The following is a 14865-nucleotide window of genomic DNA, read 5'->3' on the forward strand; positions in this document are numbered from 1 at the left end:
AGACAGAGAAAGATAAAGAAATATGACCTCATTTATATGTAAAATCTAAGAAACAAAACAAATGCACAAACATAACAAACCCAGAAACAGTCATACACAGAAAACAAACAAGCTGTTATCAGAGTGGAGTGGAGTAGAGAAGAGGAAAGTAAAAAAAAAAAAAAGGTAACTATGTGAGGCAATGAATGCTAACTGGCTTGATCATGCTGACCATTTCACAATGTGTATTTATATGAAACCATCATGCTGTACACCTTAAACATATACAATTTTTGTCAATTATACCTTTTAAAGCTGGGGAAAAAATGAGCAGGAGTCAGCACATGAAGGCCATTGTATACCATATTAATGAGTTTGGATTTCATCCTATCAGTAAATGGAATGAAATAAAGGGTTTTTAAGGAGAGAAGGGATACAATCAGATATTCTTTTGAAGGGAATAAAAAGTCACCTCATTTGGAACTCATGCCATGGGAAGCAGAATGGATGGGAGCAATAATGGATACAAAGAACCCAAATAGCCTCTCATTCAGGTTGAAAGACACAGGCCTACACCAGAAATGGCAATGGAATGTGAAGTAACAAATGTATTCACTCACTATCTAGGAGGAAGAATCAACAGATTTTGGTGACATGTTAAAGGGAGAATCGAAGGAGAGGAAAAGGTGAAGAATATACAGCGCTACTAATCATCAAGATGGTGGCCATCACTGATGGGTAAGCCTGCAAATGAAAAGGTAATGATTTCTATTTAGGAGATCTAAGACTGAGACATCAAAACCAAACGCTACATGGGTCTCGAAGTCATGAGAAAAATAAAGGCTAGAGATGGAGCTTGGGGAGTAATCAGCATACACACAAAACTGACATACAGGTGTGACAGAGATCACCTAGAAATAAAGTGAAAGACAGGAGTACAATGTAGAAGTGGAAGTATTAAGTATTAAAGAGGTCTTTAGATATTCAAGCATGCTACAGAATATGCCAATGTTCATACCAAGGGCGAAGCAGGTAAAACAGAAGTAGCAAAAAACTAGTTGATAATTGTTCTAGCCAAAATCCCCATGCTTAATTGAACAGGTCCAAGAAAACAAAAGAAACGCTTACTATTTAAAACTGGCTATCCCAGGAGGAGCCCTGTACTTTGGTAAAAAGCTAGGTTCAAGATGACGACATGAGGTTCTAGTCTAGCTATACCAACTAAATCTCTGAGCTTTTTCCACATGTAAATTGAGTTCTCAAAATGTCTTCTGTAACTCAAAGATTCAATGATTCTATTTAAATTAATCTATAGTTGAGGTAGGTATACAAACAAGACTTACTATCATAAAAAGTAAGTCTGTAATAGTAGATAAGATCAGGAGCTTAGGATTCAAATGAACAGAAAACTCTAATTCCTCTTTCATTTACTTAATTGTAAAATGACAGCAAGCTGCTTAATTCCTTTACACATCAGTTTCTACAGCTACAAAAAGAAGATAATATTAAAATCTACCTCCAAGAATTTTATAGGTAAATAAGATAACATACACATTAAGGGCTTTTGCACAATGCCTGCTATGTAAGAATGTATCAAATTTTAGCTATTATTATTCTAAATACTATTAGTAATACTCTAAAATCCATACATAAAATACAGTCCTTCTAACACCATGAACAATGTAGTGCAATGGCTGCCACATATTAAAATATGATACATTCAAAGAAGAGGAAAGAGAAGACAGGATGGCTTGTGGGGTTTGGCTCCAGTACCTGGAGGTCCTGCTGCAGCTGCATCTTCCATGAGTTCTCCCTCTTCCAATTCCATGTTGTTGTATTCCACATCATTCTCTCCAGACCTAAGAATATACAGAATTCATTTTTCCACATAGTAAGTAAAATTAACATTATCTGTCGTATCTCAATGAATTTTACAATAATAGTGTATAGCTTTCTCCTATGAAGTAACAGTATATTTCTAAACAGAAAATGAGAGGAAAGACTTTTGTCATTATCACATGTATGGGCAGTATTATTAATGTTCAATATACCTTTTTAGAGTACCAAAATAGGTTGGCAACATTTAATTTTCAAAATAGAAAATTTGAGAACCATGTAAGCAGAAGAGATTATAGCTTCAAAGAATTTGTAATTTAATGGTAGCAAATTAGGCTTAAAACTGTACATTTTAAGGTTAAGAAGGATGTTCAAATTACTATATATAACTAAAAACTAGTTTCTTAACATATCATTTCAGAAAAGAGGGTGCTGTTTATCAAAACACAATTATCTTATTTTAAATGACAAAGTACTATATGGAATAGCACAAATCAGCACTAGTTTTGGGTATTTAAAGTGAAAATCACTCAGTCGTGTCCGACTCATTGCAACCAAAGGACTATATGGTCCATGAAATTCTCTAGGCCAACATACTGGAGAGGGTAGCCTTTCCCTTCTCCAGGGGAACTTCCCAACCCAGGAATCGAACCAGGGTCTCCTGCATTGCAAGTGGATTCTTTCACCAGCTGAGCCATCAGGAAGCCCAAAGGAGTCTGAAAATCAATTCCCAGGTTGACAGCATGAGGAGCTCTACAGATCTGCTCTCCAGTAACATTGTGAACATTATTTTTTAAGGCAACAGTTTATAGACTCTGGAAATGATTCTAACAGCATATAGCAAATGAAAACAGTAATGAAATTTGGTAACAACAATGAGTCTGTGGTACTTGAACCAAGAGCAGTGATACAGCAATTCCACTTCTGACTGATGCACCCAAGCACATAAGGCTCCCATTTCCCACAGCTCCCAGGAGAAGGGCTATATTCCTAAGAGGAACAAGACCCCAGCATTTCTCACCCTGCTCCCAGCTACCTGTGGCTAGACTAAAGTCAGGTATATGTGGCTAAGAGGCAGGGATTCCCTTCTTCCATCCAGACCCAAGGCTCTACCTTTGATGCAGCATGTGAAGAAACTGGGGCCCAGATCACCCTTGCTGCAAGTTACTCATAAAGCAGAAGTTCCAGGCCTCAGAAGACCAACTGAAAAGATCTGAGGCTACAGCCCCCAACTCGCCCACTGCCACTGGCTCAGCTTCTAAAGTGGGAGAAATAAGGACACCTTTGTTCTCACTCTAGCTTCAGAACTCTGGCTCAGAAATTTTGCCTGTGAGAAGAAGCAGGCTATAAAAACAGAGCCACATAAAAAGGTGTAACACTATTAAGAACATGAAAAAAAAAAACAAAACTCTCAAATGGAATCCAGCAAAAAAGAAAAATAGGAATCCAGCAAAACATAAGGAGTTACACACCATGGCAGAGTAGAAATTATCCAAATTATCCAAAGAACGCAAAGTTGGTTTAGAATCTAAAAATGAACTAATGTAATACACCATATTAATAGAATAAAAAACAAAAACTATATGATTATCTGAAGAGATGCAGAAAGAGACTTCAAAAAAACCAATACCCCTTCATAATAAAAACACTCAATAAACCAGAAGGGCATCTATGGAAAACTTACAGCTAACATCACATTAATTGGTGAAAGACTGAACTTTCCCTGTAAGATCAGGAACAAGATAAGAAAGAATGTCCACTCCCACCAATTCTATATGATGTTCTATCCAGTAAACTTAGGCAAGAAAAAGAGATAGAAGGCACCCAAATTGAAAAAGAATAAGTAAAACTATATCTACTTAAAGGTATAATATTACACATAGAAAAATCTAAAGAATCCATTAAAAAACTATTAGAATTCATAAACAAGTTAACAAGGTTGCAGGATACAAAAATCTGCATTTTCATGTACTTGCAAAGAACAACCCACAAAAAAATTTAAAAAGAAAATTCAATTTCATTTACAATAGCATGAAAAAGAATAAGATCAAAGAACAACCCACAAAAGAAACTTAAAAAGAAAATTCAAGTACATTTACTATTGCATGAAAAAGAGTAAGATACTGATGAATGATTTCAAAAATGTGTAAAACATATACTCTGAAAACTACAAAACACTGTTGAAATATCAAAAATTTCTGATTGGCAAAAGACCTGTTAATATGAAAAGATAAGCTACAGAATGAAAGTTATCTTCAAAGCATGTTCCAAATTCAGCAAAGGACTAGTACCTAATATACACATGAAAGTGAAAGTGAAGTTGCTCAGTCGTGTCGACTGAAAGAAACCCCATGGACTGTAGCCTACCCAGCTCCTCTATCCATGGGATTTTCTAGGCAAGAGTACTGGAGTGTGCTGCCATTTCCTTCTCCAGGATCTAATATACAAAGAATTCTCAAAACTCAACAGTAGTTGCTAGGAGGAAAGAGGGCATTATCATTTTATGGGTACAGAGTTTAGTCTGGGAAGATTAAAAAAAAAAAAGCTCTGGGGATAGACAGTGGTGATGGTTTTGCAACAACATGAATATTTAATGCCACTGAACTGCCCTTAGACATGATTATGTATGCATGCAAGCATGCAGGCTCAGTCACTCAGTCTTGTCCAACTCTATGCAACCCCATGAACTGTAGTTGCCAGGCCAGTCTGGGATTTTTTAGGCAAAGTACTAAAGCGGGTTGCCATTTCCTTCTCCTGTGGTTATGTATATTTTATCATTTAAAAAAAAGTTCTAATTAGAAACCAGGTAAAAGACACAAAGAGAAATTTTACCAGTAAGGATATGCATATGGGAAATTAAACACATGAAAAGATGTTCAACATCATTAGCTAACATGGGGAATTAATTAATACCACAATGGGATATCACAATGACTAAAATAAAAACTAGTGGCAACACTAAATGCTGCGAGGGATTCAGAGAGTGAACCATACATATACTGCTCATAGGAATGCAAAAACTAGAAAACTACTTGGCAGTTTCTTCAAAAACTAAACCTTCAATTACCATACAATCCAGCAGTTAAACTTATCCAACAGAAACGGAGATTTATGTTCACACAAAATTCTGTACATGAATGTTTCTAGTAGTTTTATTTATAGTAGCCCCAAACTGAAAACAATCCAGATGTTCTTCAACAAGTAAACAGCTGAACAAATTGTAGTGTATCCGCAACACAAACCACTTATCAGCATCAGAGCAAACAAACTACCTATGCACACAATAACATGGATGAGTCCCCAGAGAAACAGACAGAGTAGGGAAAATGCCGGTCCCTGAGGGTTGCACACTGTATGATTCCATTTATATAACATCCTTTAAGTGACAAAATTATAGAAAAGAGGAAAACATGGATGATTGCAAAGAAAAGGTTAGGTGGGGAAAGCAGGTATGTTATAGAACAGCAACATATGGGGCACTTGTGGTGATGGAAATGTTCTGTATCTTGCTTATGTCACATCAATATCCTGGCTGTGAGGTTTGTTACTTACTACTGGGGAAAATTGGGCAAAGGGCATATGGAATCTTGTATTATTTTTCACAATGGGAAGTGAATTTACAATTACCTCAAAAAAAGAAGAAAAAAACCAAATAGCACGAAGAAAATACATACTGCTATCATAAAAAGACTGAGGTGGAGGGAGAGAAGAAGGTCTGTTTGATAAATGTGCTCTAGCTAACAGAAAGTTATTTCTAATAATCATTATCCAAATCAACTATGTTCCTAGTTCTCCAACTATTAAAGGAAAGAACTGATCTTAATTTGTAATAGCTAACAATGTATGTTCCTGAGATGGTCAAATTGGGCTTGCCAGTTGCTTTAGCTGTAAAGAATCTGCCTGCAATGCAGGAGATGCAAGTTCAACTCCTGGTCCAGGAAGGTCCCCTGGAGGACGGCATGGCTACCCACTCCAGTATCCTTGCCTGGAGAATCCCATGGACCGAGGAGCCTGGTGGACTACAGTCCATTGCATCACAAAGACACAACTAAAGTGACTGAGCACAGTACAGATGTTCAAATTGGCTTAACTGTGCTATTTCTATGAATTATACAATATACTTTGAATCAAGCTATTAATGTAGATGCATGCAAATAAAGAGAACATAATCAAACACTTTCTAGTGGAAAAAACATTAAAAGTCAATCTAGGGGACTTCCCTGGTGGTCCAGTGATTAGTACTCTGCACTTCCAATGTGGGGACCTGGGTTCAATTACCGATCAGGGAACTAGATCCCACAGCATGCCTGAACTAAAGATCCTACCACAACAAAGGATCCTGCATGCTACAACAAAGATCTAAGATCCTGAGTGCCATAACTAACACAGCCAGCAGAGGCAAATAAATAAATATTTCTTTTAAAGAAGTCAATATAATGTAAGGCTATGAATGAAGCTTAATGGAAAATATGATGCCCTCAAGACTACCCTGAAGAAAGTCAAGAGACCTAACAGTCCAAGGAATTAATTCAGGTAGAATCATATATGTAAGCTGTTTGTCAAGGTGATTCCACTTCATAGAATCACCATCTTAAACAACTTTTCATGCTAGTTCAAATTAATAAGTTTTATTTTATATGTTTAAAAATATCAGTAATAATGATTTCTGATTCAGTAACTTAAAGGCTTCACATTTTAACTAACCCTTTAAGACAATTTGCCAAGTATTCTAAAGAGGGAACTTGAAGTGCAAAAGGTCTATTTTGAGGAGTTACTACAATGAGAACTATATTTACTTTATCTCAAATGTCTCACAAAAAATTTTATGTGGAGAGAGAAAAGAGAGAAATATAACAAAGCAAAACATTAACATTTGGGGAATTAATCTGCTACTATTTTTGCAACATTTCTTAAATATGAAATAACCACAAAATTAAAAGTTAAAGCTACAACGAAAACTGTTTGGATTCCAGAGATGAGAGGGAGGGAACTCACTGTTTCTTCCTTCATTTATATAAGAGGGTAAATCAAGGGGAAAAAAGTGCTTAATAGCCCCAATTTTAGAAAGAAAAAGAAAGTGAAAGAAAGAAAGAAAACTGAAGTCACTCAGTCGTGTCCAATTCTTTGCGACCCCATGGACTGTAGCCCGCCAGGCTCCCCTCTCCATGGGATTTTCCAGGCAAGAATACTAGAGTGGGCTGCTGTTTCCTTCTCCAGGGGATCTTCCCGACCCAGGGATCGAACTCAGGTCTATTGCATTGTAGGCAGATGCTTTCCCGTCTGAGCCACCACCCAGTTTTAGGCCTAACTTAACTACCATGCTTCTAATAATGATCACTTAGATGGTTCATAGTGGTAGTTACTGTGAGACACTCACATTGTTTCTTCGTCAATGTCATTCTCTTCTGTGTTACTAGTTGCTGTGGAACTGGCAGAAGAACTGCTGCCATCAAGGTGATTTGCTTCATCTTCACCAACAAGATCCAGATCCAGATCTCCATCTGAAAGATCCTGCTAGATTAAGGCAAAGAAACATGATTTCTATCTCAAATGTTTTCATTCAGCCTGGACTAAGCTCCAAATAAGGTACTCAATTCTCTGCTGCTGGGCCTACCCTCTGAGCCCTGTAGAAATAAATCACACAACCACATTACCTGGGCCCACCAATAAGTTATTTCTGCCAATTGCAGCTGGACTTTCAATATGACTGGAAATGGTTCATACAGTCCAGGCCAACTTCCTCACAGAATAACATTTCAAATCATCACTCCACAAGGTCTGAAGTGAAGTGGCTCAGTCGTGTCCAACTCTTTGCGACTCCATGGACTGCAGCCTCCCAGGCTACTCCGTCCATGGGATTTTCTAGGCAAGAATACTGGAGTGGGTTGCCATTTTCCTTCTCCAGGGGATCTTCCCAACTCAGGGGTTGAAGCCAGGTCTCCTGCATTGCAGGCGGACGCCTTACCCTCTAAGCCACCAGGGATGTGATTATAAATCCCTGTCACCTTTCTATACAGAAAAACATACAGGCTACGGCTAGTTAGCATAAATGCCTCCAACTTTCAGCTGTCCTACCTACAAACTCCATCCTTCCTTTAACTCATGCTATCAAAGGTTAACTGCTACACCTGAATTCTCCATTCCAACATATAACATCTCCTAAAATAGTCTGTTATGTCAATACTTGTACCTTAATTTTCAACCTTTCTCCCCACTGACTCCATCAATTATAACACACGCCTTAAGCTTCCCATCCTCAGTTCAGTTCAGTTGCTCAGTCGTGTCCAACTCTTTGCGACCCCATGGATTGCAGCACACCAGGCCTCCCTGTCCATCACCAACTCCCGGAGTTTACTCAAACTCATGTCCACACAGTCAGCGATGCCATCCAACCATCTCATCCTCTGTCATCCCCTTCTCCTCCCACTTTCAATCTTTCCCAGCATCAGTGTCTTTTCGGAGTCAGTTCTTTGAATCAGGTGGCCAAAGTATTGGAGTTTCAGCTTCAGCATCAGTCCTTCCAATGAACATTTAGGACTGATTTCCTTTAGGATGGACTGGTTAGATATCCTTGCACTCCAATAGACTCTAAAGAGTCTTCTCCAGCACCACAGTGCAAAAGCATCAATTGTTCTCCTCTCAGCTTTCTTTATAGTCCAACTCTCACATCCTTACAAGACTACTGGAAAAACCATAGCTTTGACTAGAAGGATCTTTGCTGGCAAAGTAATGTCTCTGCTTTTTAATCTGCTATCTAGGCTGGATATAACTGGAGAAGGAAATGGTAACCCACTCCAGTATTCTTGTCTGGAGAATCCCATGGACGGAGGAGTCTGTCGGGCTACAGTCCATGGGGTCGCTAAGAGTAGGACACAACTGAGCGACTAAGCACACAGCACAGGCTGGTTATACCTTTTTTCCCAAAGAGCAAGCGTCTTTTAATTTCATGGCTGCAGTCACCATCTGCAGTGATTTTGGAGCCCAAAACTATAAACTCTGTCACTGTTTCCACTGCTTCCCCATCTATTTGCCATGAAGTGATGAGATTGTATGCCATGATCTTTGTTTTCTGAATGCTGAGCTTTAAGCTAACTTTCTCACTCCCCTGTTTCACTTTCATGAACAGGGTCTTTAGTTCTCCTTCACTTTCTGCCTTAAGAGTGGTGCCATCTGCACATCTGAGGTTATTGATATTTCGGCCGGCAATCTTGATTCCAGCTTGTGCTTCATCCAGCCCAGAGTTTCTCATGATGTACTCTGCATATAAGCTAAATAAGCAGGATGACAATATACAGCCTTGACGTACTCCTTTTCCTATTTGAAACAGTCTGTTGTTCCATGTCCAGTTCTAACTGTTGCTTCTTGACCTGCATACAGATTTCTCAAGAGGCAGGTCAGATGCTCTGGTATTCCCATCTCTTGAGGAATTTTCCACAGTTTGTTGTGATCCACAGTCAAAGGCTTTGACATAGTCAATAAAGCAGAAGTAGATGCTTTTCTGGAACTCTCTTGCTTTTTCGATTATCCAATGGATATTGGCAATTTGATCTCTGGTTCCTCTGCCTTTTCTAAATCCAGCTTTAACATCTGGAAGTTCACGGTTCATGTACTGTTGAAGCCTGGCTTGGAGAATTTTGAGCATTACTTTACAAGTGTGTGAGATGAGTATAAGTGTGCAGCAGTCTGAACATTCTTTGGCATTGCCTTTCTTTGGGATTGGAATGAAAACTAATGTTTTCCAGTCCGGTGGCCACTGCTGAGTTTTCCAAATTTGCTGGCATATTGAGTGCAGCACTTTCACAGCATCATCTTTTAGGATGTGAAATAGCTCAACTGGAATTCCATCACCTCCACTAGCTTTGTTCGTAGTGATGCTTCCTAAGGCCCACTTGACTTCACACTCCAGGATGTTTGGCTCTAGGTAAATGATCATACCATCATGATTATCTGGGTCATGAAGATCTTTTATGTGTAGTTCTTCTATGTATTCTTGCTACCTCTTCTTAATATCTTCTGCTTCTGTTAGATCCATACCATTTCTGTCCTTTAGTTGCCCATCTATACATGAAATGTTCCCTTGGTATTTCTTAATTTTCTCGAAGAGATCTCTAGTCATTCCCATCCTATTGTTTTCCACTATTTCTTTGCGTTGATCACTGAGGAAGGCTTTCTTATCTCTCCTTGCTATTCTTTGGAACTCTGCATTCAAATGAGAAAATGTTTCCTTTTCTCCTTTGCCTTTCACTTCTCTTCTTTTCTCAGCTATTTGTAAGGCCTACTCAGACAACCATTTTACCTTTTTGCATTTCTTTTTCTTGGGGATGGTCTTGATTCCTGCCTCTTGTACAATGTCACAAACCTCCATCCATAGTTCTTCAGGCACTCTATCAGATCTAATCCCTTGAAATCTATTTGTCACTTCCACTTAAGGGGTTTCCATTCAGGTCATACCTGAATGGTCTAGTGGCTTTCATTACTTTCTTCAATTTAAGTCTGAATTTGGCAAGAAGGAGTTCATGATCTGAGCCACAGTCAGCTCCTGGTCTTGTTTTTGCTGACTGTATAGAGCTTCTCCATCTTTGGCTGCAAAAAATATAATCAATCTGATTTTGGTATTGACCATTTGGTGATGTCCATGTGTAGAGTCTTCTCTTGTGTTGATGGAAGAGGGTGTTTGCTATGACCAGTGTGTTCTCTTGGCAAAACTCTATTAAAATTTGCCCTGCTTCATTCCGTACTCCAAGGCCAAATTTGCCTGTTACTCCAGGTATCTCTTGACTTCCTAATTTTGCATTCCTGTTCCCTATAATGAAAAAGACATCTTTTTTTGGTGTTAGTTTTAGAAGGTCTTGTAAGTCTTCATAGAACTGTTCAATTTCAGCTTCTTCAGCATTACTGGTTGGGGCATAGACTTGGATTACTGTGATACTGAATGGTTTGCCTTGGAAACAGAGATCATTCTGTCATTTTTAAGACTGCTTCCAAGTACTGCATTTCAGACTCTTTTGTTAACTATGAGGGCTACTCCATTTCTTCTAAGGGATTCTTGCCCATAGCAGTAGATATAATGGTCATCTGAGTTAAATTCATCCATCCCAGTCCATTTTAGTTTGCTGAGTTCTAAAATGTCAATGTTCACTCTTGCCATCTCCTGTTTGACCACTTTCAATTTGCCTTGATTCATGGACCTAACATTCCAGGTTCCTATGCAACATTGTTCTTTACAGCATTGGACTTTACTTCCATCACCAGTCACATCCACAACTGGGTGTTGTTTTTGCTCTGGCTCCATCTCTTCATTCTTTCTGGAGCTATTTCTCCACTGATCTCCAGGAGCCTATTGGGCACCTACCGACCTGTGGAGTTCATCTTTCAGTGTCCTATCTTTTTGCCTTTTCATCCTGTTTATGGGGTTCTCAAAGCAAGAATACTGAAGTGGTTTGCCATTCCCTTCTCCAGTGGACCACATTTTGTCAGAACTCTCCACCATGACCTGTCCATCTTGGGTGGCCCTACACAGCATGGCTCAAAGTTTCATTGAGTTAGACAAGGCTGTGGTCCATGTGATCAAACTGGTTAGTTTGCTGTGATTTCAGTCTGTCTGCCCTCTGATGGAGAAGGATAAGAGGCTTATGGAAACTTCCTGATGGGACAGATTGACTGAGGGGGAAACTGGGTCTTGTTCTGATGGGCGGGGCCATGCTCAGTAAATCTTCAATCCAGTTTTCTGTTGACGGATGGAGCTGTGTTCTTTCCCTGTCGCCAAATTATGGTGGAGGTAATGCAGATAATGGTGATTGTCTTCAAAAGGTCCCAGACATTCACTGCTACACTCAGTGCCCATTTTAAACAAATATAACAAAAAAGCTTATCTATCCATTTCTCTCATACCTTAAACCGTAACAACCACTTCTTGAAATCTCACGCTAGCTGTAGTTTAGCTGGGACAAAACCTGGCTACTTCCCAAATCCTAAATCATCCTACCTACATATGCAATGATAAGGTACTTCAACTAGATGCAGTGAATGGAAATAAGACACATTTTAAAAATCTACAACTTACACAGCTTCTAGAATGTATACCACAGTTTCTTGTGTAGACTGTACAGTTTCCTATAATAAATTAATTTTTAGAAACTTGAAACACTTTTGATTCAACTTCTGACATAGTAACAGTCACAAGAGGGCACATATTAGTAACGAAAACATAAATGGACAAGATTTTTGGCACACTGATCCCCCTACATCATATGCTGAAAGCTATGATGTTATTTCTCTTTTCAAACATGAAATGAATCTAAACCAGGTCTAATTATTACATGATAATCTTCATTCTGAATCTTCTCCTCATCTTCTTCATCCTCCTTGACGTCTCGTACAGAAGCTGTAGTAGGACCATCCTGGAGAAGCACGTCAGCGCATGATCCAGACTTCTTAGCTCGTGTCTCAGGAGTGTCATCATTTTGGGGGCTAAGATGATTATCTGGTGGTGACAAATCTCTTGATTTCTGAGTTCGAGACAACTCAATAGTAAGTCTCTTTTAAAAAAAGAACACCACAAACATGTGTCATAAGCAGTCCGTAACTAGTAAAGTTGTTTCAAGCAAAAAAACACAACAAACAAACAAACAAAAAACAGCCCCACATACCCAGATATTCATAAAAATAGTTCTTGAACCATCCATCTCATACCTACTGACTTCTCCTTATGGGAAACTCTATACGAAGAAAAACTGCCCAATTTATTCTCATCTTTCTTCTCATCTATATCCCATGCTACACATACAATTAGCAAACTGCATCGTAAATATAGGCAGTTTTAGATAGTATACTTGACATGAAAAATTTTTAAAATAGTTATGTTTTCCTGCCTCATATATTAAGTCACTCCCAGCACTTCAAATTTCTCAACCTATCCGAACATCCACTGGCAGAAAGAAACATTCCTCACATAATTTAGTTTACCATTGTAAAATAAAAGCTCCTTAACTGATCCTCCCCAGCACTCAGTTCAGCAACAATGAGAATTCAAGATGGGCAGCATTTAATTGTCAAGGAAGAGAAATACCCAACTCACTGAGAGAAACACAAGAGTCTGACTCAAAGTAGAGCAGCAGTGTGCAATACAATCTTACATAATAATGAGAGATGTTCTGCATTGCGATTCCCAATACAAGCCAGCTGGTACAATGAAGGAACTAGATTAAGTCTAGACAACCACATGTGCTAGTGGCTACTGAAATGGACAGTCCATAATGAGACTCAAAGGTAATGAGAATAAAGAAAAAGTGGATTTATCTACAACGTTACAAACACCAATAATATCCAAACTCTAATTGCAAATTTAACAGGCCTGAAAGACAATATGAAACACAAAACCTAAAATATTCTTTTTTACTTACCTCTTTAAGGTTATTTATCTGTTGGATATAGCTAGTTTGTGCAGCTTCCAGTTGAGTGATATACCAATGCTGGTCCCGGCATTTTTGAAAGAAAGTTGGTGAACGCACCTGAAACCTTCAAAGAATGGCTGCACATGAAAACTAATCCAAACAGTAAAATATTACCAACCAAGCCTTAAAACTGTAACTATTAAATTCCACAATTTTAAATTTACTTGATTATGAGGCCAAGATCTTCCCAGGTGGGGCAGTGGTAAAAAAACTCTCCTGCCAATGCAGAAGACACAGGAAATGTGGGTTCAATCTTTGGGTCAGGAAGATCTCCTGGAGAAGGAAAGGACAACCCACTGCAGTATTCTTGCCTGGGAAAGCCCATGGACAGAGGAGCTTGGCAGGCTACAGTCCATGAGGTTGTGAAGAGCTGAACATGACTGAGCACTGTGTACACAAATGAGGCCAAAATTCAGAACTCAGAGCTCCTGGTACTTGCCATTTATACATGTAGTCCACTAATTATAATGACATATGGTTCTGAAAATTTATATCTAAGTCAGTTGCTAAATTCAAACTGTATTTTTCTAAAGAAGTAACATTACACATCATGGTTAAGCTTCTAAACTAACCTACTTAAAATACATTTACTATAAGAATCTACCTCAAATACACAGCTGATCATAAGCTGGAAAGAGGATCTTACTATGCAGGAAGGAGATAGCTAATGCTTCATTCTCTCTTCTTGCCTAGGTCAGACCCCAGCAAAACAAGCAAAGTTTATTTTAGGCACTGCCCTTTTTCATTCCCTCTTCCATCTCATGTTCCCATATTTCCTACACCCTAGTAAAAAAAAAAAAAAGATAGGGTTAGGGAAAAAACAACTATCTCTATGTATTAAAGCATAAAAATAGGATATAAGACAGGATCTTTATCTCTTCAGAGTTATCTGTACTGTAAAAAAAACTAACACTTTTTAAAGCAAAAAAACTTAAAACCCCATACCTACCTTGTTAGATAAACATGACTCCATTTATAGTGAAAAAAATTACAGTAATGCATAAAGATGTTTCTAAAGAAAAGAAGAGCCACAGGAAGCAAGGCTAGCTTGGAAGCCTGCAAATCCCTCTCTGGACTTCCCGACTGGCTCAGTGGTAAAGAATTTGTCTGCCTGTGCAGGAGACAGGAAGATCCCCTGGAGTAGGAAATGGCAACTTTCTCCAGTATTCTTGCCTGGAAAATTCCATGAATAGAGGAGCCTGGTGGGCTACAGTCCACGGAGTCACAAGGGGCTGGACATGAATCAGCGACTGAGCACACACACAAAATTCCTCGTCTAGTCTTGCCACCCTTATGTGAACTACCATCCTGTTTTTTCTAGGATTTTAGAGCTAGTGTAGGAATCTACTGACCACCAAACAGCTATCTGCAGCAAATAACTATTTTTAGTTAAGGATACTCATGCATCAAAGGGTAGAGATGATTCACTCAACCACTATTCTAAGTGGATACTGACAGATAGCATACACAGGTTAGACACTGGTGAGACTATATGAAACGTATTATCTTTAAATGACTAATGGAACTGACCCTGCATATTAGTTTTAGGATCTGTGCCATTAAAATAAAAGCAAGCATCAGGTAAAATTCCTTAACT

General features: G+C 38.6%; 1 protein-coding gene across 3 annotated transcripts in view; it reads right to left on the reverse strand.

Annotated features, from left to right (window-relative positions):
* TRIM37 (tripartite motif containing 37) overlaps window positions 1-14865 on the reverse strand; it is a 139132-nt gene that overhangs the window by 55377 nt on the left and 68890 nt on the right. For 2 of the 3 annotated variants that reach the window (XM_061142644.1, XM_061142643.1), the window contains exons 14-17: window positions 13218-13332; window positions 12135-12353; window positions 7193-7329; window positions 1753-1838 (exon numbers count right to left, since the gene is read on the reverse strand). In XM_061142644.1, coding sequence (XP_060998627.1) covers window positions 1753-1838; window positions 7193-7329; window positions 12135-12353; window positions 13218-13332 — 557 coding nt within the window. The remainder of the gene's footprint in view (window positions 1-1752; window positions 1839-7192; window positions 7330-12134; window positions 12354-13217; window positions 13333-14865) is intronic. The other variant, XM_061142645.1, reaches the window with a different exon arrangement.

This window comes from Dama dama, chromosome 5, assembly GCF_033118175.1.
Source record: "Dama dama isolate Ldn47 chromosome 5, ASM3311817v1, whole genome shotgun sequence".
Taxonomy (NCBI): domain Eukaryota; kingdom Metazoa; phylum Chordata; class Mammalia; order Artiodactyla; family Cervidae; genus Dama; species Dama dama.